Source organism: Anabrus simplex, chromosome 1, assembly GCF_040414725.1.
Source record: "Anabrus simplex isolate iqAnaSimp1 chromosome 1, ASM4041472v1, whole genome shotgun sequence".
NCBI lineage: Eukaryota > Metazoa > Arthropoda > Insecta > Orthoptera > Tettigoniidae > Anabrus > Anabrus simplex.
The window spans coordinates 1679294688-1679321340 of NC_090265.1; the positions used below are offsets into that span (position 1 = coordinate 1679294688).

At 37.6% G+C, this 26653-nt stretch overlaps 1 protein-coding gene across 1 annotated transcript in view; it reads left to right on the plus strand.

Annotated features, from left to right (window-relative positions):
• The window catches only part of unc-13, a 312040-nt gene that overhangs the window by 226623 nt on the left and 58764 nt on the right, over positions 1 to 26653 (plus strand). The window contains exons 23-25 of the mRNA XM_067138400.2: positions 6617 to 6744; positions 15730 to 15861; positions 24882 to 25107. Coding sequence (XP_066994501.2) covers positions 6617 to 6744; positions 15730 to 15861; positions 24882 to 25107 — 486 coding nt within the window. The remainder of the gene's footprint in view (positions 1 to 6616; positions 6745 to 15729; positions 15862 to 24881; positions 25108 to 26653) is intronic.

Consider the following 26653-nt stretch of genomic DNA (forward strand, 5'->3'; position numbering starts at 1 on the left):
CCCATTCTTCTGCATATATAACATACTGCTTACGCTGCAATATTTTTAGTGATAGTCTTGTGTACTTATTATTTAGAATCCATTTCTCTTCTCTATTTTCCATTTTATCTTTAGCAATTTTCAATTCATCTAAATCCATTTGTATTTCTTTAAATCATGTGTTTTTTGTTTTACTATTCCAAAAGAAATCAAATTTTTTTTGGGAGTCTAGTATTTGGTAAGTGGTATATGTGTCCAAAGAATGCAATTCTCCATTTTTGCATTGTGCCAATGATCAATTATTCACTTTCCTTGTAGAATACTGAATTTGGTAAAAGTCTCCACTGGGCATCAATCTGGTATTTTTTATTAATAATTGTCCCAAAAATTCTTCGATCAACTTTCTGCAGTTTGTCTGTTGTTGATTGAGTATTCAGTTTAAATAATGTTTCACTTGCGCATGTTGCTTCTGGCTTAACAATGGAGTAATAATGTCAAAATTTAGCATTAATCAAAAGAGACTGTTTCTTGTAACTTGGTCAGGTAACATGTTGTGCTCGTCTCAGTTTTTGAGTTCTACTATCTATGGATGCTTTTTCGTTAGTATTCCAAGTTATAATCTTGCCAAGATATTCAAATTTGTCTACAACTTTTATTTTCTGAGTATTTTTAACATAATATGTGAAGTGTCAACTTGAAAAGATAGCATCATTTCTGTTTTCTCAAAAGAAATTTTCAACCCAACCTTCGCTGCTAATCGTTCCAATTCCTTTACTTGAAATTTAGCTTCTTCAATACTATTTGCTAATAATGCTAGATCATCAGCAAATGCGAGACAATTTAGTCGAATATTTCTTCCAGTCTTCACAGTTGGTAGACAGACCTTATTTCATTCATGCATAATTTTTTCCAGCACACAATTAAACAACAATGGGGATAATCCATCTCCCTGTCGAAGACCAGTATGAATTTCAAATGACACAGAGATTTCATTTCTGAACCTAACTCTAGATTTTGTGTTTCTAAGAGTGACTGCAATTTTCAATGTAAACCAAATTCAGTACGGATATGCAATAATGATTCACGATGGATACTATCATAAGCTTTTTGAAATTCAATAAAAGTGATCACTAAATTTTTGCTCCTAATCCTTTGATGTTTTATAATCTGTTTGAGACTGATAATTTGATCTGGACAGATTCCATCTGGACAGATTCGTCCTGGATGAAAACCACCCTGATATTCACCAAATTCACTATCTAGTTGTCCGACTCATTGGCTGAATGTTCAGCATACTGGCCTACGGTTCAAAGGGTCCCGGATTCGATTCCCGGCCGAGTCGGAAATTTTAACCTTCATTGGTTAATTTCAATGGCCTGGGGGTTGGGTGTTTGTGCTGTCCGCAACACCCCTGCAACTCACACACCACACACCACACACAACACTATCCTCCACCACAATAACACGCAGTTACCTACACATGGCAGATGCCGCTCACCCTCATCAGAGGATCTGCCTTACAAGGGCTGCACTCAGCTAGAAATAGCCACACAAAATTATTATTATTATTATTACTATCAAGTTGTTCATGAATTCTGGAATATAAAATCTTAGAAAATTTTTTTTAAGTAATATCCAGCAAAGAAATTCCTCTATAATTTCTAGGATCTGATCTATCGCCTTTTTTGTGTAGTGGGTGTATAATTGCAACATTCTATTCTTCAGGCAATTTTTCAGTATTCCATATGTCAATGAGATGTTTATGTAAATTCCATATAGTCTGTACATTTGCATTCTTCCAATGTTCCGCAACTAGTTGATTCTCTCCCACCGCTTTAAAATTTTTGGGTGAATCAATACCTGCACGCACTTCATCATAAACTAGTGGTATGATCTTTTCCAGAGGTGTTTTATTTCTGGGATACAGATCAAATTCAAAATAATCTTCAGGTTCATCACTATTAAGTAGTGTTTTGAAGTATTCAGCCAAAATTATTGCATTGTCGTAATCATTATGGGCCACCTTTCCATTTGTATCCTTCATCAGAAGAGTAGGGGGAGTGCAATTTGTTTGATATTGTTTAAATATCCTACAATAGTCTCTCGTTTTATGGTGACCAAAAGCTTCATCAATAGGTTTTAATGTTTCCTTCTGATGGTTCCTTTTAACCCTCCTGATTTTTTTGGCCATTAATCGTCTAGTATTGATTAATTCTTCCCTAGAACTTTCAGATTTTTGTTGCTGGCCATTCAACCAAGTTTTATGCTGGCGTAGCATGCATGCATGTTTTGTTCATTTTTTAATGGGAGCATGTTCTGCTAAGGGTTTTAATTTGTTAAAAGTGGTCCCCAAGTTGTCACATAAAAGCATTACAGATTTCTCAAAGTATATTTGATTATTAATGACTGAACTAGGATCATATATTCTTTTCCTAATTAATTTTTGTGGTTTATTATTTCTATTAGGAGTTAATTTGATTTTAATCTTTGAGATGTAATGATCTGAATCAACATCCACACCTTGAAGAATCTTTACATTATAAGTTTCTTTATGATATTTATGATCCATGGCAACATGATCTATCTGAAACTCACCTACCTTAATATCAGAACATTTCCAAGTCATTAATTTATGCGGTTTTCTATTAAACCTTGTTGTCTCTAAAATTAGTCCATGGATAATACAAAATTCAATTAACCATCACCATTTTTGTTTGTCAATTTATGTGCTGGCCATTGCCCCACCACTACACAAAATCTCCTCTCACATCCAATGTTTGCATTGAAATCTCCAAGTAAAATTTTAATATGAGTATCTGGTATATTCATAACCAATCGGTCAAGTTCATCCCAAAGTTGATCCGTTCCCTCCTTGTCAGTTCTGGTTTTTTTTCATTTGTTGTTGCATGAATATTATTTATCAAGGTGTATACTGTATCTTGTTTTCTACTCTAATCATTAACAATGCTACTCGTGGGGAATTTGAGGAAAAATCAATAATGGAATCTATAATTTGGATGCGCTTGAGAACGGTTGGCTGTTGAGAGTTTTTTTTTTTTTTTGCTAGGGGCTTTACGTCGCACCGACACAGATAGGTCTTATGGCGACGAGCTGTTGAGAGAGCTCTTGCATTAAAACCTATTGAAAGAGCTTAATTGTGTGTATTTGTGATTCATTTAGTGCTATTTATATAGTAGTGTTTAGTGCTTGTTGGTAGAAACTGGGAGTAGACCTAGTGATATTTATTTAAATTTTATAACAAGTAATTCAGTTGGTCTTCAGTAAATTATGTTTTCTAGGTTAAGTAGGCTAGCTAGTTGTACATTGTTTCGAATTTAGGAAATACTTTAGGTAATAATATTAACTTAAAAATATTTGTAAATATCTGTAGGTTCGTTGGTATAATACTTACAAAGGCAGATTATCATAAGGAATAGTATCGTAACTTACGCCGAAATTTCTCTGGTATTTCATATAGATATCCGTTGAAACTATCGCGAAGGTAATAATTTACTACTGTACATTAAAAAACACAATACGCCTGTAACATGGGTGCCCATAGGATAGTTTGGGGTGGGGGGGAGGGCCTAGACTTGGTGGTATGTAGTATTTTTAATATTTTGGAAGATGAACAGTGACTTATATTCCACGGTAGAGTACCACACATGGTATCCCCTACCACTTCTATGTAATACCGATTTTTAAATCATTTTCTTGAAAGAAAAACACCTGACTATATTATATTTTTTCCTTTCCCTGAGAGCTAGGCGGGGGGGGGGGGGCGTCCCCACCTTGCCCCTGGGTATGGGCGCCCATGGCCTGTAAACTTCCATTTAAAAAGAAGTTAAAGAGATTACACAGTAACAGTTAACAGTCATTGTATTGTTACTGATTATTGTCGCTCTTCATATTCAAATATTGCATTGAAGGCTAAGTCGTGAACAAAGGGTGTATAAAATAGTGTAGTCAAGTAAATATAAATAAAAATCAGCTGACCTTGTATTCCATTATTTGTAGTTCTGAGTAGGTAGTTACATTATCCGTAATTTATATTTCGCTCCCTCGATCTTTCAGTATTTATGAGCGGTTAGCTAATAACAATAAAGGTCATATATCCCAGTAATTGCACTTCAAGTCCCTGGAGTAGTAGGAGTAGTTTTGACGGAAATATTTTTGAGAAATTTTTGTACACAACCTCGTATTTTTCAGTAGGCATAATTATGGACACTTTTATTCTCCGTCCTGTGGAGTAGGGAAAATAATAGTAATCCACCAGCTGTAATAATCACATAACCACATTTCAGTTGAGAATTGCAGTAAAGATAAGGTATATTAGATAGTATCTTGCCTGTTATATTCGTGTTTTTCTTTGTGTATGGCAATCCTTTCGATACTTACGCATTTAATCAAAGGCAAGGTTTCATTTCTATTAGAGCATAGTAGAATAAAGTACTACTAAAGAAATAATCTTCTGTCTACGTGTTTAACTTTGTTGGTAATCCTTGAGTATGGTAGTTCTTGCGAATTTCAAACTTTAGGCCTAATTGCAATTTTCACTTCTATTTGTGCTTAATAATAACCTATTGTAATTAGGATATGTCTGAATGTAGTTTTTAAACTGTTGTAGTGTATTGTAGTGACTTATTAGAAATTAGAGTGCTTATTCTATTATTTTGAGTAGTCTTGCAAATTTCAAACTTTAAAGGTAATTTCTATTTCAGTTTGTGCTTAGTAATAACCTGTTGTATTATCATTAGGATACGTCTGAACATAGTTTAAGATCATTGTAGTGTATTATAGTAGATTTCTTATTATAAATTAGTGTGTTTATTTTATTACTGTGAAATATTTGTGTAGTATAGTACCTGTAGTATCTATAGTATCTGTACCGGTATTAACTCTCTTACTAGAATTCTGTTGCAGTAATTAGGGTAGACTTAACTGCAGTTTACAATTGTGTAGACCTAATTCTTGTGTATTACTTTCGGTTTTCAGTAATTAACAGCAATTTTCATTCTGTTAGGGTGTTGTAGAAAAAAAATTTGTACAACTAAGTAGTATTGTAGTGTAGTAGTAGCTTATATTAATTACCTTGTTGTTGTATGATCCGTGTGAACTATCCTAGACAATATTTCTTTCCTTTCATTTTTATAGGCAATATTTCTTTCCTTTCATTTTTATTTGCACGGAATAAGTAATGTTATTTTTCCTTTTCTTCCCATTATTCCGTAAATAATGGCTACGCAGTGCAAGTGTAGGAACTGTGGGTGTGGCCAGGCATTAAGGAATATGATGGAGGAGTTGGAGAGTTTGAGGGAGATAATTAGGATTCTCCCAGAAGACAGGAAAGAAAGTAGGCCTCCCTCAAATAATGTACAGGATACAGTAGGTGTAAAGGAGGGATGGGAAGGAAATGGGGGAATTGTAGAAGACAGGTGGTCTAATGTTTTAAGGGGAAGGAGAATGCGGGCTAAGGGCTCTGTTCAGGATCAGAATTCAGGACAGGTGTCTGTGAGAAATCGGTATGAGTCACTGCAGGTAGAACAACCGAGGAAAAATTAGGAACAGGGAACTGTTGCTGATATGTGTGGAAGTAGGAGGAAGAGAAAAGGCAGGAAAGGGAAATGTAGTGTAGTGGATGTGGATGTGGATGTGGATGTGGTGCAGGTAAAACCAGATGAGCTCTATAGAGAAACCGAAGTAATAGATGGTATTAGTGATCACGAAGCTGTTTTCGTCCTAGTTAAAAATAAATGTGAAAGAAAGGAAGGCATTAAAATTAGGACTATTAGGCAGTACCATATGGCTGATAAAACAGGCATGAAGGAGTATTTAAAAAGTACTATGATCACTGGAAAATGGAAAATAAAAATGTAAACACCCTGGGATGGGTTTAAAGCAATTGTTGAGGAACGTGAAAATCGGTTTGTATCTTTAAAGTTGGTAAGGAATGGTAAAGATCCACTATATTATAACAGAGAAGTAAAGAGACTTAGAAGGAGGTGCACGTTGGAGTGAAATAAAGTTAGAAATGGTTATGGAAGTAAGGAGAAATTGAAGGAATTATATTGTGTACCAAAAAACCAACTCCGAATTGAGGAATATTCCTCATAACTCTTGTCACCTGGAGGTCATTTATGGAGATGATACCCACCTGATTCAATTGGTTTCTGATCAGTATTACATAATTCTTGAAGAGCTGTGATGATAATTTTGTGTTGATCCAAAATATCAATTAGATGCTTTAACTTACCAACCTTCATCAATGAATTGATTTTTAATGTTGCCAAATACGAAAACTTTCCTGGCTTGTTGAACTTAAGTGCATTCTTAGTTTGATTAGTTTGCATCATTGTTCATTATGTCTCTAGGTGCTCTGACTTGCCTTAATCTGACACACCACCGTATCCGAATGGTGTCTTCGCTTGGATGATCATATATATTAGCTGTCCAAACCAGTGGATTCTTTCAATGGAAGACTCCCCATACTAGGTTGATTGTCTGATCAATGATCAAGAGTCTGACCATGGTCAGTGTTTACAATTCCATACGTGATCTGGAAAGGTGATGAATGAAATGTGATATGATGAAAAATTAGATGTTTATTGAAAATGTAAGTATATTATTCTCTTTTCAGGTTCACTCTCCCTCTATGCTCAGTCCTGTGAGAAGACTGTTCTTAAAAGGCTGTTGAAGGAGCTTTGGAAGATAGTCATGAGGATCTTAGAAAAGACGGTTGTGCTCCCTCCCATGACGGACAAGAGCGTAAGTGTGGTTTCTTCACAGCACAAGCACATCAGCATGATATCATTACAGTCCCAAGTGAATTAATTTGAATAAAGTTTTTTTTAAATGATTTTCCCAGTGATTGGTAACAGTGTACCAGTTTGAGATTGCTAGCAAGGTACACTACTTCTTGTACACCCTCTCAGCAGTACACCTGATACTGTTACAAATGGTCCACGTCATTCATTTGTTTCCATGAGCATACTCAAACACAATGACGTCTTCGTGCCACACTAACACATCACCTAATTGCCCACATTTTTAAATCCACCTCTCCACGTAATTATACAATACTTATTACAGAGGTTGCTCACTTTGTCTCATATTACTATTCCTATGTTCTACCATATGTGACTAATATGTAGCCCATCACCATCGTCATCATCATCGGTTGTTCTGTTGGTTGGCAGGTCTTCTACTAGTCTGTCCTTCCATTATCTTCTTCCCATTTTAATGTTGTCTACAAACTGGAACCTGTTCTTTCTTCTTGCTCTCTTTCCATTACATTGCCCAAGCTTAATCTTTTGCCTCTGGAACTCTCGTAGCATCTCTTTTTTTTTTCTCTCACTCTTCTTAGTGCCTCTTCATTTTTCAGTCTATCTTTCCAGCTCACTCTCTCATGTTTATCCAAATCCACATTTCAAATGTTTCTATTGTCCTCTTTCCTAAGTATTCATATTTCTGATCCCTACATTAGCACACTCCAAACATATCACCTTGCCAGTCTCTTTTGTAAATCTTTATTCAGTGGTCCACACATCAGCCTATGTTTCCTGCAGAATGCTTCCTTTGCTATAGCAATTCTAGTTTTTATCTCTTTTCAGTGGTTCATATATTTAGTAACAGCCTCCTAGGTATTTAAGCATGCCCACTTGATCGATTTCCTCATCTTCCAGTGTTATAGTATTTTTTCCTGTTGTCTTCCTAAAGGAGCTTGTATTTCATAATTTAATATACAGTGAAACCTTGTTAGTTCATTCCTCATTAACATGTTTTCTTGCTTAGCACATTGTAACTTCAAAGCCCAGATTCTCATTGTACTATATAAAAATACCTCACTTACCATATGACAAATTTTCAGTATTATCGCTTAGTACACTCACATTTTTCCTAGGCTTGAAAATGTTCTTTAACATCCCTTGTGAAAAGAATGTGATTTCCAACATAGATAAGAGCCACAGGAAGCAGCTTGGGAAAAGTTGAGCGATAATGGGAAAAGGCCTTCAATTCCTGAATTTCACAGAGTAAGTTGCACCTTCAGAGAGCAAGCCGTTGCCTCAAAAAATTTTACTGTCTGGTTAGCAGTGAGATTAGAGAATAACCCAGTGAGCCTATTTGTGCTTGTATTTTACATTCCATTCAGAAGTTAGAAATTTAATGCGTGTTGAGTGGTACGGTTAAGGGTGATAGCCTACCTATGGATTAGGAACATAATCATGTGAAGTTGATTGGTGTGGTGCATATTTTTCTTGTGATAGCCTAGTTATGGATTAAAGTCATGAAATTGCTTACTAATGAAGACAAAATTAAAATCCTTCAAGAAGTGGACTTTTATCCATATCTTTAAGTGTGTAGAGGTGGAGCAAATGCTGATCCTTTGAGTTTGGCTCTAGTAGGTTGAAGTACAGTAGACTCTAGCTGGTCAAAGTTTTACAGCATTCAAAATGGTGGCCAGTTATTCTCTAGCACATAGTCAAGTGTAACTTCCAAATAATTCATGGTCGAAAAGTGTCGCCAGTAAACAATGTTCAATGTATCTTAGAAGTGAAGCTTCCACGGTGTGAAGAATTATTTAATTTAATTTCCGGGTTGAACCGTGTTGTACTTGTCTGCACATCACGTACAGTTTGCCGACGTTTCGAATACATTGCAGTATTCTTTGTCAAGGCGACTGAAATACCCCTACTCGATCCGAGGTAATCAGTCTCCCAGGCAGAAATTACACTACTAGAGTGGCCCTGATTTGTTGTAGAAAAGAGTGTAATCTGCAATAATACATCGGTACTTTTATGGCCCCCACTGCAAATGTTTTCATATTTGTTGTCTGGTGTTTTTCACACCTTTATTAAATACAGTGGTGTTATTTTATAAGCCTCAGGGGAAAGGATTTTCATATTTGTCCTCTCGTGCTTTTCACATCTTGTAATATTCCCCTCTCATATTTAGAAATGGTAGATAATAGATATAGATTTCACTATATCTGCACATACTGTACATGATGTTAAAAGCACTCATGTCAGAAAAAAAAACATATGAAGTGTTTCTATATCCCTGTTGGATAGTATTTATTCATGTATTCTATAGTATGTTTTCTCACTTCACGTTCACTGCAGAAACGTCATAACAAGGATTTACTGTATTTATTCTAAATGGTTAGCATACTGGCCTTTGGTCACAGGGGTCCTGGGTTCAATTCCCAGCAGGGTTGGGAATTTGAACCAAAACTGGTTAATTTCTCTCGCACGGGAGCTGAGTGTATGTGTTGTCTTCATCATCATTTCATCCTCATCAAGACGTGCAGATCGCCTACGGGCATCACATAGAAACATACCTGCATCTGGTGAGCCAAATTTGTCCTCAGACACTCCCGGCACTAAAAGCCATACAGCATTTCACTGTATTTATTAAATCTATATAAACAACCTTGAAGAGCACAAATAATATTATACATAATATTTTCAACAGAAAGTGTATATAAAGAAATGGACCTTCAAGTTGATATTTACATAATCATCATCATAATTTTCATTGGCGATGACCGCAACTTGTATCCGAGTAAATATATTCTTCAGCAGTTTACATTTTCACACTCAGAATGCTTTGTGAATATATTTTATATGACTTAGTAGCCCAGTCTTCGCATGAAACATACCTCGACACAGATCACATGGAATGGCTGGGGGAAAATGGGACTGAGCTTGACGGAGCTTCCATCCTTGTCATTTAGCCTCTTCATGTCTGCATCATTCCTTTTCAAACAAAGTAACTGATGTAGAGACAGTGCAACGCCAAAGTGTCCGATTCTCAGCAAGTGTATCCCAGGATTGAGTGTTAATTCCAGCTATTTTCATAGTATGCTTTAGCTGATCCTTGAAATGCCTCAAAGGGGCTCCATGAAGTCTTGTTCTGGAACAGAGTTCACCATACAGGAGTTAATGAGGAAGCCTGGCGTCACTCATGTGACGGAGGAAGCGTTCTAGCTTTTTGATATCCTGACAGTAGAGGGTCCAAGATTCACAACCATAAAGCAGTGTTGATATGACAATAGCAGAGTGAACTATGATTTTGGTGTGCACTGTAAGGTCCTTATTCATGAAGACATGATGGGATAGATGCCCAAATGGTGAGCAGTTAGCATTTGTTCAGAGGATACTTCCTAAATATAAAAAGTGGTCAACCTGCTCCAATGGAGTATCCACAATGGAGATATTGAAAGCTGGGAGGTTCAACCCAGGTGTAAGCTGTGCAAGTACTTCGGTTTTCTGAACATTAATCCCTCAAGTCGGCAATTTGATCCTGAGCTGCTCACTTCCCAAGCGATATTTAAATTGAAGCTCAACAGAGGTTTAGAAACCATCAAGTTACAGAATTCGTAATGTTAAATATACGAAACATAAAGTAATGAAAATTTTAGGACTACTGTACTTACCAAGATAATTATCAATGTTTTTCAGTAATATATATGTAATGACAGCAGTTCAGCGTTGCCCATAACCACCTGCAATATTTGAAAAAATATATAATTTGGGTAAGTTCCACATTTGGTACCCATTTATTTCAGGCATATTTACAAAATAAGCAAGAAATATTTTTGTTGGAAATGCTCATGTATAATTTCCAGAGAAGGCTGAATTTTGAAAAGCTTTTTAGGCCCCATATATGTATCCCATGCAGAATTATCAACAAAATGTAAATACCATAAAATGAGTTGAAACCTGTCCCTTGTCATTGTTTGAGAGAATGTGGGGCTTCTATATTCCACCCCTGGTGAAATAGCTGGGTGGGTTTGTGCATTATCCCCATCAGCATTATAAGCCCCAAGAACACATAAATTTCCTCCAATCATTGTCTCCCTTTTCCTGATGCACAGCCTTGGTTTCAAGGACACACCAAGTATACATTCTGCCTTTTCTCTCAAACAATTAGTGACACAGGTGTAGAATAATATACTGGAAGCGGAAAGAGTTTGTAGAAGATTTTACTTGTAAATCTTTTTAAGTAGTACTTACTGTATGATCTGGAGTGTTGTGCTACAATATTGTATTCCATTCTGGTACCTAACCTGTACAGTGTAAATATTTTGGTAACATATTTTATTTGTAACTACAGTAGTAGATTTCATTTCTATATTTACCAGAACTGTCCAGAAAGTTGTGACATGAATTTTTGAACAGGATGTGTTGGCCTTTGTTAGTTATGTATTCTAGAAAGTATGTTCTGACTATTCTGGAAATGGAAGATTCACGATCGTATGTATTCGAGAAAGTATGGGGGACTGTTCAATTTGGCTAGACTTCACTCCCAAAAGCTAACTAAGATTTGTTTTGGAATTCCAATAAGCAGATGATGCTGCCACACCTGCTCTCACACCTGAGGAGCTGCAACAGTCAGTCAATTTTTTCAAGAGTTCTGGCAACTCTTTTAATCTCTCCATTAACCCCTCAAGCCCGTCTCACATTAATTGTATGTCCAGTGGACTACACTCATTCATCTGGTTTGATATACCATGAAGATCCAGTCCAGGTGGAAGTCAGAATGCCTATTACAGATGCATCACTGTGGTTTCCCGGGATCTCTTTGTGCCTTATGAATTGAGAAATTGTGTGTTTTCCTGCCATCTCTGTTTCATAATTGAAACTGACCGACGTACGTTGCTTTTGACTCATATCGATCAGGGATAGAACATGAAATGTGCTCTGTTGAGTTGCAAGGAAGTTGCTTTACAAGATATCATGTCCTTTCCTGCCATCTTGAGAATGCTTTGTGAACTATATCTATCTTGAAAATTCTTGCCACTTTTAATGGGGAAGTAATGAAAGCAAATACTTCACAAATATTTTTTGCTTCGCAGGCTAGAGACTACGATTCAGTCAAGTCAACGTCTGTCCACAGTTTAAGTGTTTGACACCATACATTTCATGCATATGGGCTACAAAGGGCACTAGGAAAGTTTTGCAATACGTAAACAACGGTTGGCTGGACACCCTTCTTATAGTGAGGGGTGAAAACCAGTCTAGAAGACAGCAAGGCACAATCTTCACACCAGTTGTTACCAAGCAGTGGGACTGAAAGCAATTTAAGATGTCAGTGTGGTCTAAAGGTGAATATCGTGCAATTATCCACTACAATTTTGCTCGTGGATTGACTGTTGACCAGTGCCTGGAGGAAATTACTCCTGTGCTGGGGAAAGACTGTCCACATTGGACAACAATTTTCTGCTGTTACAAAAAGTTCCAGAGGGGAAATTTTGGGGTTGAAGACGATCCTTGTTCGGGGCGACCGTCTGAATCGGTGACCGAGGAAAACACTGAAGCTGTGAGGAATATGTTGCAGCAAGAATGGCGGTTGACATTTCGGCAGGTAGAAGAGACCCTCCACATCCCTGCATCAGCTATTCATTCAATTCTACACAACCATCTCCATGTTAGAAAGGTTTGTTCCCTTTGGGTGCCCCATTCACTTTCAGAGGAACAAAGGGCACATTGAGTGAAATGCTGCCAAAAAATGCTAAAACAGTTTGAAAATGGGACTTTGCGTAACGTCAATAGCATCGTTACAGATGACGAAACTTGGCTTTATTATTACAATGTCCCAACAAAATCGCAGAACAAGGTACGGCTGTTTGGAGATGAGGGTACTCCTGTGACTGTGCCAAAGTCAAGGTCAGTGCAGAAAAATATGATTGCAGTATTCTTCACTAAACGGGCCATCCTGACTCTGGTTATGCTAGGAACACAAAGGACAGTTACTGCGAAGTGGTATAATGAGACTTGTCTGACTCACGTCAAACAGGCTCTCAAGCATCTCCATCCAAGGTCATGGCTTAACACTTGGCTCTTGCATCACGAGAATGCTCCAGCACATCGTGCTAATGTAACAATGGATTTTCTTGCCAGATCAGGGTTGACTGTGCTTGATCACCCTCCATACAGTCCTGATCTTGCCCCATGTGACTTTGCACTCTTCTCAGAAGTAAAGATGAAGCTGAAAGGGCAGCATTTTGCATCCAACGAGAAGCTTCTGGCAGCATGGGATCAAGAGTGTGAAAATGTAACCGAAGAAAAGTGGCAGAATTGGTTCAGTGACTGGTTTCGACGTATGGAGAAGTGTATTGAATGTGATGGAAATTATTTTGAAAAAACCTTAAGTGTTCACTCACATTGCAGAACTTTCCTAGTGCCCTATGTATGGTGAATGATTCCAAAATCATAGTGTGTTGGTCATTTTCTGGCAAGCTGCGATCCACCTTAAACAATTTAACACAAGTGGCACTTCCCTTCCTTCCTCGTAGCTGTCGCTTTTCTCTCCAAGTCCATCATCATTTTACAGTTCCATTTTGCCGAGCAATGTTGGAAAGTGTCTTCCACTCTGTCTCACCAAGATACATTCTGTTGCAAATGATGTCATCTAGTACCCTTCCCCTAGCTGCAAGATCCAGCTATATGATGCCCATCCAGTGGGTTCTTTGTCCTCCTACCAACTGTTTTTCTGCCACATGCCTCTCCATGTTAACATAAGCTGTCCTCGTTGGCTCCATCCTAATCACATGCCAGAACCACCTCAATCTAGATATGCTGACCCGATCTAACAACGATGTCTGAATCCTAACTCCCTTTCTTATACTTAACATGTCTGTTCTTAACTTACCCAGCTTTTAATTTATTTATTTTCTAGCTGATGTCTCTGTGCTTTGCTATGGAATTCCACATTGTATACAGAATTCGAGGTTATGTACTGTACACATTGTTAGTAATACTGTATTGAACTGCATAACTCTTAACATTACTCAGAAACGTGACGAGAAAGTATTTTCTCATGTGAAGACTGGGTTAGGGAATTTTTAAATGGCAGGCCCTCTTGCCTACTTTCAGTCATAATCAATTTGGGGAGTTTGCATTATGATGGCAGACCTATTTGCCTGCTGCCAGTCACAATTGAGTTGGGTAGTTTTCATTATAATGGCAGGCACTTACTCTCCATCTGCCTTTTTCGCAACCTCGGGAAGACTGTCTTTGTGATTTTTTCCAACTGAAATCAACATGCGTAATTACAATGACATCAGTAGGAATGTCACAATTAAAAGCAATGCTATCATATGAAATAGTTGATCAAATGAAAAATTGCATTATTTCTCACTTTTAACAAACAGTACTATGTTCAAAAGATAAGAATTTCATGATTATTGGTCTGTATTGAACTGTGAATTACAATAATAGTTACTGGTACATATTTTATATTTAGGAGGACATTAAATATAAAATATTTAACTATTATTGCAGTATTATGTTGCCAATCTAACAATGTCAAGTTCCAGAGCTGGAATAACCAGGCAGCAACAGCCATGTACACTGCTCTGCCATTATATTCTGTTAAGTGGCCACACTGCTCATTGCATCAGTGCCTCAGGTACTGGAATACTATGATGAGCCAGTGTGTCACGTACCAATAGTATCAGAAAATTTATGAACCAGAGAAATGGCATGCTAAAGAAGAAAGTTATCTAACTCCCCAGCTACTTCCTGCCAATATTCAGACAAAATGTTATACTTGTTATGCAGCAGTAATCTCATCACAGATGAGTGACAGCAGAAGAGACAAAGCACATTACAACAAACAATGGTCAATGTAGTGTTATTGTTGATCATATTTATGAGCTTTTGATATTGTAGGCCTTCACATTTAGTCTTCCGACCAATGACCATGCATTTTTACACCTTACGACAATCATGACAAAAACCATCGCCAGTTGACACAACTGAAAAATATTTCCATGTCAGCAATGCTCGGCAATGGTATAGACTAAGAACAAAATTCCAAATTCATCTAAATTCAAGAATTCTCTTATCATAGTTATCCCCCTGTGGATAGGGATGGTGGAATAACACCCATGGTATCCCCTACCTGTTGTAAGAGACAGACTCTGAACTTGAGAGCGTGGGTTGTGACCAAGGGGCCATTAGCTGTGTTCTGGCATTGCTTCCACTTACTTGTGCCAGGCTCCTCACTTTCATCTATCCTACCCAACCCCGATGGTGTTAACATGTGGAGGCCTAGGGTATCTTTCATTTTTATGCCCTTTGTAGCCCCTGCTTTTCTTAGGCCAATATCTTAACTTTTTGAAGTATCGGACCCCTTCCATTTTATCTCTCTGCTTAGTGTTATATAGAGGACGGTTACCTAGTTGTACTCCCTTTTAAAACAACAATCACCAACATCACTACTCTTATCATAGTCAGTACTGTAAAACTGAATAAGACATAAATGATTGGAAATGTTATTCTCTATAACTTTTGTTATGTAGTGCTTCTCGACAAGACCAATAACATAGGTACAGGGTGTCCGGCCCTGCGGTGTAGGGGGCAACGTGTCCGCCTGTCACCCGGTGGCCCCGGGTTTGATTCCTGGCTGGGTCAGAGGTTTTTAATTATAAATTATTAATATCCCTGGCCTGGGGACTGGGTGTTTGTGTCGTCCTTAACGTTCCTTTCTTCACATTCAACACTCTACACTTCCTCCATTCCAATTACATGGAGGTTCATATCACATGGAGCAAGTAGGGGCAAAAGATCTCTATAGGGTGTATAATATGTATAGGAAACAAATATTAAATATGTGAATGTATAATTCATCCTTAATTTATGCAAGGAAATTCTGTACATTTTATATATTGCAGTATTATTATAACCCAGATAAATAAAGGGCAAGGGACTCATGAACTCATAAATCTTTATCATATTATTTCAGATGATCCTGAAGAACTTGACAGATAACGCCAAGAATTTGGCTGCAAATGCCAAGATTGAGGATATGTCCCGTCTCTTCAAGAACCACATGGCTGGAAAACAGGATGTTAAGAATGCCTTAAGTGGTGTTATGGTACGTTGCAATAGTTAATAATTTTCTCTAAATATCTGTAAGCCTATTAGTATGAATATATTTTTGAGTCAACTGTATCAGAATTACATGATGTATTTTAAAGTGTTTAGGTCAAAATAAGTTTAACTACTGAAGTGGATATGTCAACCTAGTAAATCAATTTAACTCTCTTAGTGCTATACCTAAATTGCATATGTATACAGGAAATGTCAAGCGAATTTCATAATATTTGTTCACTTATATTAAAATATTCATAGGAGGTGAACCATTGGTCACAGAATACTGAATTTGATTTGATTCTAATCAGTAGACTGATACATGTCTTACAGATTATTTAACAATTCTAAACTCCATATGTAAATGTTCATTTTTACAGGTTTTTACAAAACAATATTTATAAAATCCAAATACTGCTTTAATATTCTCCAAAAGTATCTAAAATTCAAAAATATATATATGTCAGTTTCTTATCAAATAAAATTTGAGGGTCGGGGTCAACGGTTGAACATCTCCATCTAATACACTACTCCACGATAAATTGTTCAGAACCTGATTTGGATCCTCATCCATACCATGATTCACAATATCACTCTCAGTAGTAATCATCCTCATTATCTGTCTCACCTTCACATGAAGAAAGGCCAGATGAAATATAATTGAATGAGTTTGCTGTACCTGGGATGTTGTCTGAATCACATGCATTGGAAGAATGCTGAGAAGGTTTCACCAAGTCAGTAATTACAAATTCAATTTTTAATTCAGCATCTGAATCACTTTCTAGGAAGTCAGATACCATAATTTCTTCATTGTTGCTCACAAACTGCCCTTAAATAACCTTGTAAATATTCATCATTTTCTCCTCTAATGAACAGTGGCTCAATTTTGTTTACTAACCAGCATTTTGATATTATTTTGTTTATTCACAAAAGCTTTTGGTAGATATCTGATGGCTAGAACAGGTACTCCATGGACTAGTCTATGAATAAAACCACTAGATGGCAGGCAAAGTCAGATATTGCAAAAATATGATTATAAAATTTCGGCATCTGATAAATCAAATCAATCTGACAATATTGCGGAAACCAATGTTCCTATAGATCAGATCTTGGTAAGCGGTTGATGAGGCATAAAATATCTTCCTCCTTCTTTGGATTCTGGCTGAAGTTCCGTCATGTGTCCAAGAATCTGGTACTCTCTCACGAAGGTGATGTAATTTCGACGAAGGTCATCTTGAGTTTGTAGTTTCCTTGCTAAGATATGAAAATGCAGGCTGGCAATCTGCTTTGAGTTTCCAAGTTTCAGCTCTCCCTTAATGAATCTTCCAGTTTCATCTCCTCTTATGGTGTCTTTGAAATGGGCTTCACATTGCTTCTCTTCAAATGAGTGTGTGACATGATTCACTTTCTCGAGGCTTGAGAACTTCTGAAATTGTATTTCTAAGATGAGATCAGACCTGATGAAGAACAATTTGGTTGGTGTCTCATCATCCCTTTCTCGATAGAGTTGTAAATATTCTCCACTGAGAATCCATCCTATAGAGCGTTCCAACCTTAAATTGCCGTACAGCAGTAATGGGATAATTCCGTCTCTTTCCTTCTCCCATGTTTTGCGGGTAGCGCTGTCCTACTCTAATGCAGCGGGTTTGCCAAATATCCGTAAATCAGAATGTTATCGGTTAAAATGGGTGAACATGTTATGTACAGAATTTCAAGGTGCATTTGATGCCATTAACAAAAAAAAAAATGTAAAAAAATAATTTTGTGTGAAAAATGGTAATATAATGGAAAGTTTCATCAAATGCAAAATCTTCATTGCATAGAACTTATCATGTCACAACTCCTATTTTATATTCATTATTTTCCTAATTTATTCACTGCTGGTAAAGAAATATTTCAGCTCAATGTAGATAAGTTTATTTTTAAATTTAAATGATAACAAAATGCAGTATATGCGTTTATTTTCAGTCATGTTCAGGGAATTTTATGTGCAGGCACAAAAAAGTCAGTTGCTGGCCAGCATCTTTCCTATTGAATTTGCGTGGGGGGTCAAAGAAAAGCAAATGGTCTTCAGATGTGGAAGTTATTTTTAAAACAATCCTGAAGTTCTTATCTTGCTTAGTTCTTAATTTGTGACAGGAAGAATATCTCCTTGAATTTTGGTTTCGCGCGTGACTCAGCCAGCTGTCTGGCTGGCTGAAGTACCGGTAGTGATCTCCCAAACATGCGCTTTTAACATTTCCAGACAGTCGCATGCAGTGCAGTTCTCATTTCGTCAGTAGTATGTATAATAGTGATTAAATACATATCAGTGACATATGTACAATTCTTGAGGGAAAGTGTATTTCGTTTGTGTGGTTCGCGAGTTCGTGCTCGTGCATGGGGATTTCGAAGAAATAGTGCAGAAGGATCATGGCATGGTTAAAGCAAAGCAAACGGTCTTCGGATATGGAAGTTACTTTTAAATCATACCTCAAGTCCTTATCTTGTTATCTCTTAATTTATGACAGGGAGAACGTCTCGTTTCTTTACGTTTCACGAGTGACTCGTCTGGCTGAGCTTTTAAATATACTAACAGCCATGTGCAGTGGTGTTCATTTAATCAGTATTATAAGATTGATTAAATAAAGATCACTGATATATGTATAATATTTAATGGCGTGTGGCCTCTGAAGAGGCCGAGTGCAGGTTTTTCGAGTTGATACTGCATAGGCGACCTGCGCATCTATAAGAATGGGGCCCTACCTGTGATGAATACTGAAGACGGCACACACATCCAACCCCCGAGCCATTGGAATTAACCAATGAAGGTTAAAATCCCCAACCCAGCCGGGAATCGAACCCGGGGCCCTCTGGACCAAAGGCCAGCACGCTAACCATTTAGCCATGGAGCCGGACAAGATCAGTGATAAATGTATAGTTCTTGAGGACAAGTGGATTGTGTTTATTGTGTTTGTGTAGTCTGTGTAGCTGTCAGTTCGTGCTCATGCTCGTGATCATGCGGGGGGTTCTTAGTTCAAAGAAATAGTGCAGAAGGATGTACAATGAATCGTCAAATTAAAAAGAAACGCTCCATAGGTAAACTCAGGGGAAAAGAATGCAATATTATAATGACTATGAATATGAGCAGCGCAGTCAGTAAAACAGCTAAAGCTACAGGTTGTTCCGAAAGAACAATCTATGCTATAAGGAAGGAACACACACATGGTCTTTTGCGAACTCCCAAAAAATAATATCAAAACAGAGAAGGATGGTAGAAAAATGCAAGGAAAATTAAATATGATGAAATTGTGCGAAGTGGAATGCGTCAGATAGTTCACTCTCTTTTATTTGCTAACATACCACCAACACTGAACGTGATTTTGAGTGTGGTAAATGGAGAAGATTCTTTGCCACGATTTTCCAAAACTACGTTGTATTGCTTCTTACATGATATAGGCTTCCATTATTTAAGACGGGGTAATAAAGCAGCTTTCATTGCAACCGATGAAATTATTAATAGGGGGGACATACATCACCGAGAGGTAAAATGTTTGAGGGCACAAAATAAAGCTATAATTTACACAGATGAATCGTGGGTAAATATTGGGCAGACAGTGACAAAAGAATGGAAGGATATGACTGTAAAAAGTGCACGACAGGCCGCCATTGAAGGGGTGAGTTCGGGACTTAGGCCACCGAAAAGCCGAGGACCGTGATTTGCCTTAGTCCACGCGGATAATGACCATGGTTTTGTTCCAAATGCTGAACTAACATTTTTATGCCGTAAAAACACGGTGGATTCCCTCGAAGAAATGACTGGTGAAATTTATGAGAAGTGTTTTTCGGAACAACTGTTGCCGAACACTCCTGTAGGTGCCGTGATCATGCTGGATAATGCCGCTTATCATTCCTGTAAGTTGGAACCTTTGCCGGTGGCTTCTTGGCGAAAAGATGACATCGTACAGTGGTTACGTAAAAAACAGATATCTATTGAGGACGGGATGCTCAAGCGAGAATTGTTGCACATCGCTTCTCAGAATAGAGCTCTGTATTATATGCAGAGAATAGATGAATGGCAAAAGCGGCAGGTTGGCAGATTCTACTTCTCCTGCCTTATCACTGCTAGTTAAACCCTATTGAGATGGTGTGGTCCCAGGTGAAAAACTACATCAGTATCATAACGTATCATTCAAGAAAAATGATATGGAAAATTTAATAACTGCTGCGTATAAGAACATAAGACAATTGAGCAAATTACGTGAATGAAGTAAAGAAAAATGAAAGAGATTTGTGGAAAGCGGACGAATTACAGGATGATGTTGATGATGAAAAGATTTTAATACGACTTTCTTTATCGTCCGGATCATCCTCAAGTTCATCTCCCGAACTCGGTTCATCTAAAGTGAGAACATCAGGCCTTGCAGAAATGATAGAAGGTGTATGTCCAATGTCTGAGAGCAACGCCAGTGATTAAGGTATGTTGTATTTATTTTACCATCCTACAAATATTAATTTATGAATGAACAAACTTAAAATTGCAAATGAAAAATATGGAACTGTGATGCTCTGTTTGAGTCATACAAGCGTGATCTTCATGAGCCGATTTCGCAACAGCGCGCTCCATCTACGCTGTACTGTAATTTAAAGTTAAAACGCTCTATAGCTGCATGTTCTGTAGATATGAGCACCCTTGTTGATTTTTCTTTCAGGTTTCAGGAACTGTAAGGAAACTGTGCACCAGTAAGTTGGTAGCCTGAGGGATGTGAAAGTCAGGATCAGCAAGAGTGACATCTTGTGGAATGTTCCAGTCTTTGTAATTGATATGTGAGACAGGGATATTGCCAGTTATTCTGGAAAGAACAATACATTCCATGCTGAAGTGATCATCGTTGACTGTTGAGTGAACCTCAATATTCACTTTGTCTACTTGGGATGGGAGTTCACCAAAGGCTTGCAATTTTTTCTTTCTTTCTTTCTTTCTTTCTTTCTTCTTCTCCTGTTTCAATTGTTGCACCATTTGTTCAGATATAAAGATACTCTGCAGACCATTGTCCAGTATGGAATGAACTAAATAGAATCTTTCTTGAGCATCCTTGACCCTTACTAAAGCTATACTCAGAAGTATCTGATTCTTGGGCATGCTTCTTAGAGAATGATAAGATGATTGCTGTGGATTGTTGTTTTGATTTGCAGGATATGGTCAGTCTCACGATGCAACAATGTGTGGTGATATTTGTTACATAATCTGAATGATACTTTTGATGTTCATCCCCTTCAAGTGTGGGATAAGCTGAAACAACGCTGCATAGATTTTTATTCTTTACTAACTTGAATTTTTCATCACAGTCTAATTTAAGAAAATCTGGACACTTATAAAGCTGATGTCCATATGAGCAAATGCAACTTTGACGTAGCAATGTATGACTGTTGAGCTGAAATTTTTGAACTTGAACCTGTCTGATGATTTTGTGTTAGACTGAGAGAGGGGTTGGAGGCACAAAGTTGTAATGTCTGACAGCACCTCTCCAAGAACTTATCAAGTTCTTTAAACTCTACAGCTTTAAAATGAGAATGTTTATTTATGAATTCTAGTCTCAATTTCTTGTCCACTCGCAACAGTAAGAGCTTGTAAAGGAGAAGATCAGGGCATCAATGCTACCTCAGAATTTATTTACGGGTTGGTGTATCTCTGTTTCAGATGAACATGTTTTACCCTGTGATTCTAGGATCTGTTTGATATATTAAAGAGCTATTAATTTGGGCGAGTGATACATACTCACGAGAAGATCATAAGCTACAGTAAAATTGGAGTCTGAAATGCCAATATTCCTAATAGCATCCTTGGCTTCTCATTTAACTGAGAATAACATATAATGAAACTTCTCAACATTTGACAGACCACTGTTATCAACAGTCAGGTTCTTAAATGTGTCTCCGAAGTGAAGCCAAGTTGTTAATGTTCCATCATTGTAGGGAGCTTCATTTCTGGCAATTTTATTTGCTTTCCTACATCAGTGGATGAAAAGGAACAAACTTCGTCAGCTGAATGTGAAGTCTGGGAAATTATAGCCTTTCTAAGCTTAGCTTCCAAAAGGTCGCTAATATTTTTGAATTCCTGATGGTAATCGATATATGAATCAATCAATCATCATCATTTAGTTCAAATTAAGTCTGTCTGTATGAGGAAACACAGCTCTCTTGCCAGATGCTGCTACTGGCCAGTGCTGGACATGCCTCAAACATCAAGAGGTTTGAGCTCAGCTGGTAGATAATGTTAACTGATTGGTGATAACTGGGTCACTTATTTCAATAATGTAAGATGAATGGCCCCAATTGTCTCTTTCATCAATGACATCAATATAGTGTCAACATTCAGCGAATGGCTGGGCTGCCAAAACTCTCCACTACCTCCATGTGTTATACGGTATTTAAATGAAGATTGGTGCCAAAGCTTAAACTTTCTGAGGGAATACATATTTGTGTTCAAGAGAAAGGCTGGTTGGGCATATCCATGGTAAATGATTGGAAATGGATCATACAGTTCGGAGGTATCGACCTGGGTCATAGCTTCGACACCGAGCTCTTCTCGTAATGGACAGTTTTCTAGGATATTTATCTGATAACATGAAGCAGCTGTTGACTGACATGAAGACTGATCTGGCAGTAATCCTTGGTGGTCTTAACATCTATACTGCAGCTTTTGAATATATCCATAAATAAGACAATCAAGGCCAACCTGCATAATTGGATGCCTAAAAATGTGCACGTTCTTACTCCAGGATGGAAGACACGTATGCTATCAGTAAAAATTTTGTGTGACTGGATTTTGTATGCACAGAATATGATTTCATCACACATTTTCTAAAAGTTTCAAGAAAAGAAGAATCTCAAATACACTTGATGGAAGTGAAGGTCCTACTAGTACTTACAGAAAGGCGCAGATTCAGGCGATGACACTAGTTCTCCCAATTCCGATAGCAGTGTCGATGAATAGATATGGTAAGTTATCTATGATACTTTAATATTACAGTACGGTATTTTAATTTGCAGTAGGTACCGTACTGGGTACCTAATGCAGCACCATATTGAGCGATTTAATTTTCTTTCAGTCAAGATATCCAAACCCGGTCGATATGACAGGAAAAGCAGTAGAGGTGCGCGCACTTAATGGGCTTTGCAAATCAGCATAACTGAAATATTATTCAGTAAAAGCAATAGTATTTGTTAATAATATCAGGTATTAAATTTAAAACATCATCCAAGCTGTATGGAGACAGAGGGGTGTGGCTGCGCATGTTAACGCCCTACGGCTATGGAGCCAAGCTCAGCATTTGGGGGGCACGTGGGTTTAAAACCCACAATCGGTAGCTTTTTGTGGTTTCCCAATTTCACTTTCAGGCAAATTCTGGCACAGTTCCAGTTCATAGGCCACAGCTGATTCCTTCCACCACCTCTTTACTTTCATCTTCATTAGCTACTCAACTAAGGTTGGCGCCAGCTGCCAGGAAAAGCATCCAGCCATAAAAACATGCCATAAAAAGTAATCTCACTTCATCCCTGACCTTGTATCAAGAAATGGGTTAACAGGTAGACAAACGAAAACAATCCAAGCTGTATGGAGATCAGGTTACCCTGTAAAATATTCCCAAAACAATCAAATTACTGGCAAAATTCTGTTACAATTTGCTTTACATCGCACTGACACAGATAAGTCTTATGGCAATGATGGGATAGGCAAGAGCTAGAAGTGGCAAGGAAGCAATCGTGGCCTTAGTTAAGGTACACTGGGTGAGTTGGCCATGCGGCTAGGGGCGCACAGCTGTGAGCTCGCATCCGGGAGACAGTGGGTTCAAATCCCACTGTCGGCAGCCCTGAAGATGGTTTTTCGTGGTTTCCCATTTTCACACCAGGCAAATGCTGGGGCTGTACCTTAATTAAGGCCATGGCTGCTTCCTTCCTATTCCTAGGCCTTTTCTGTCCCATCATCGCCATAAGACCTATCTTTGTCGGTGCGATGTAAAGCCAATAGCAAAAAAAATTAAGGTACAGTCCCAACATTTGCCTGGTGTGAAAATGGGAAACTACAAAAAACCTTCTTCAGTTGTTAAGTGGGGCTCGAACCCACTATTTCCCAAATACAATCTCATAGCTATGTGACCCAAACCATGTGGCCACTTGCTCGGTGGCATGATTCTCATACCCAAATTTTGCTTGTAGTATTTGAAGAAAAAGTGCGAGAATTATGCCAGTGGTAACATTATGAAACTGTAAATATTCTAATCAATATCATGTACATTTGCTGTTAGCTTTGTTGTTTTGGATGATGTGTGGCAGTGTTATTTTGTAAAGTACATAATGTTGAATTATTCTTTCATAATTTTTTATTCCTTGATTATTTTTCTCTCGTCATTTCTCTTGATGCTTTTCAATGCAAGCAAATTCAGTAACTGTTTTCATTATTGTATACAAAGCATTCTTCTTTGTCAGTACCCTAACAGAATGTTTAAATAAATCTCTACATTAACATTTGTAATGGAATTGCAAAGTTTTATTGTGAGAAAAGTATAGAATTGCAAAGTTGTATTGTGAGAAAAGTATTTCAGTTTAATAACATGATTTATAAATAATAGAAAAATAATCAAAGAATAAAAAATGATGAAAGAATAATTAAAAAGCATGTACTTTACAAAATAACACTGCCACAAATCATCCAAAACAACAAATCAATCAGTAAATATTTTTGTCCTGTACTAAACACCTCTTCGAGATGTACTATGTACTGAATAAAACCTAATATGTTGAAAGTTTATTTTGAGCACAAACTTAAGTTTGCATTACTGCAACCTTAAACAAGTAGCAAGAAAAAGCACTCTTTACCTCCAGGGCATTGATATGTACTTATATCTTTAGAAATAATTATATTTATTTTTTTCAATTTTCCAAAAATAACTTATGCTGAATGAGAACAGATTTGTACCTCATCTGGTCATATATTTAATATTTAATATGTTATCTTTTGACATAATCTTGCATAAATTTCAGGATATCTCAAAGGAGGTGGAGAAGAACTTGTCTCCAAAACAGTGTGCTGTGTTAGATGTGGCATTGGACACAATAAAACAGTATTTCCATGCTGGAGGGAATGGGCTGAAGAAAACCTTCTTGGAGAAGAGTCCAGAACTTCAATCGCTGCGCTACGCACTTTCCCTCTATACTCAGACCACTGACACGCTCATCAAAACATTTGTGACATCACAAACAAACGAAGGTATGAAAGTAGCTTTGGTAAATTTTTATATCAGTTCTTTCAAATGTTGATTCATAGATCACACCCTTTCTGAAACAGACATGAGGAAAGAGCTAGTACAACTTTGGGATTCAGCCACCTGAGCAGTAACCCAGAATGAAGATGAGTGGCGATTGATTGATTAATCGATCGATCGATTCATTCATTAATTAATTCATTCATTCATTTATAACCTGTAGAAATAGTTTCAAAACACACATAAAATATTCTGTATATTTTGAAACTTGCTCAAAACATGAATGCTGGATATATTAGATGTGTCAAATGGTAGAGCCATGTGATGTAAACAGATAAGATTACCTAAAATAATTTTTTGCAGGGATTGTACAGGCACAGATAAAGTTAGATACAATGGTTAAACTCGGTATTCAGAAATGATCCCTCATCATCATTAGTCGTTGTGCTCATTACTGAGTGTCGTGACCTCACAACTCCATCATTTCCTTGTTGCAACCTTGACAAGATGTCTCCGTCCCGAGCGGTTTTCACATTTCGTTAATATGACCTGAAGTGGTAGCCCAGTGATCCTCTTCGCCTGATCTATCCATCTGCTTGCTGTTCTTCCTTGTGGTCTACTGCCTTCAATTTTGTCTTGTAAAATTACCTTTTCCAAGTTCTCTCCATCTCGTCTTAAAATGTGGCCAAGGAACTGGAGGTAACGTTCACTCACACGGGAAGATAGGCGTTTCTTGATGCAGAGTTCGTCCAGAATGGAAACATTAGTTCTTTTTTCTGTCCAGGATACACGTAGCATTCTCCGCCAACACCACATCTCAAAGGCATCAATGCGCTTTTTGTCTTTTGCATTCACGGTCCAGGTCTCACAGCCGTACAAAAAGATGGAGAACACTAGTGATTCTACCAAGCGCATCTTCGTGGCTTTTGATATTGCCCAGTTCTACCAGATCTTAGTAAGTTTAACCATTGCAGCACGACCTAAGACAATACGTCTTTTTACCTCTTTATCACAGCTTCCCGTGTCATTGATGACAGACCCCAAGTATACAAATTCCTTAACTATATCCAGGTCCTTTACGTATCCTGTAAGTTGGACTTCACCTTGCCGATCGACTACCATTAGTTTGGTCTTTTTGATGTTTATCTCTAGACCATACTGAAGACTAGTGTTCTTCACCCTTGTAAGCAAGTCATGAAGTTCCTCTTCACTACCAGCGATGAGGGAAGTGTCATCTGCAAAGGTTATTAATTTTTCTGCCACCAATTGAAATTCCACCATTCCAACCATTGAGAGCTCTTTTGATAACACACTCTGCATAGATGTTGTAGATTGAGGTGATAATATACAACCTTGCCTTACTCCATTTGTCACATTGAAAATGCCTGAGAGATCGCCATCCATCTTTATGGTTGCTGCGTGGTTTTTATACAGGCTTTTCAGTAACGATATTAAATGCAGTGGAACCCCAAATTCCTTTAGCACCTGCCACAATTCTCCATTTCCTACCTACACGTGGTGCCCCTGTTAAGCCGAGCAACCCAGTGGAAG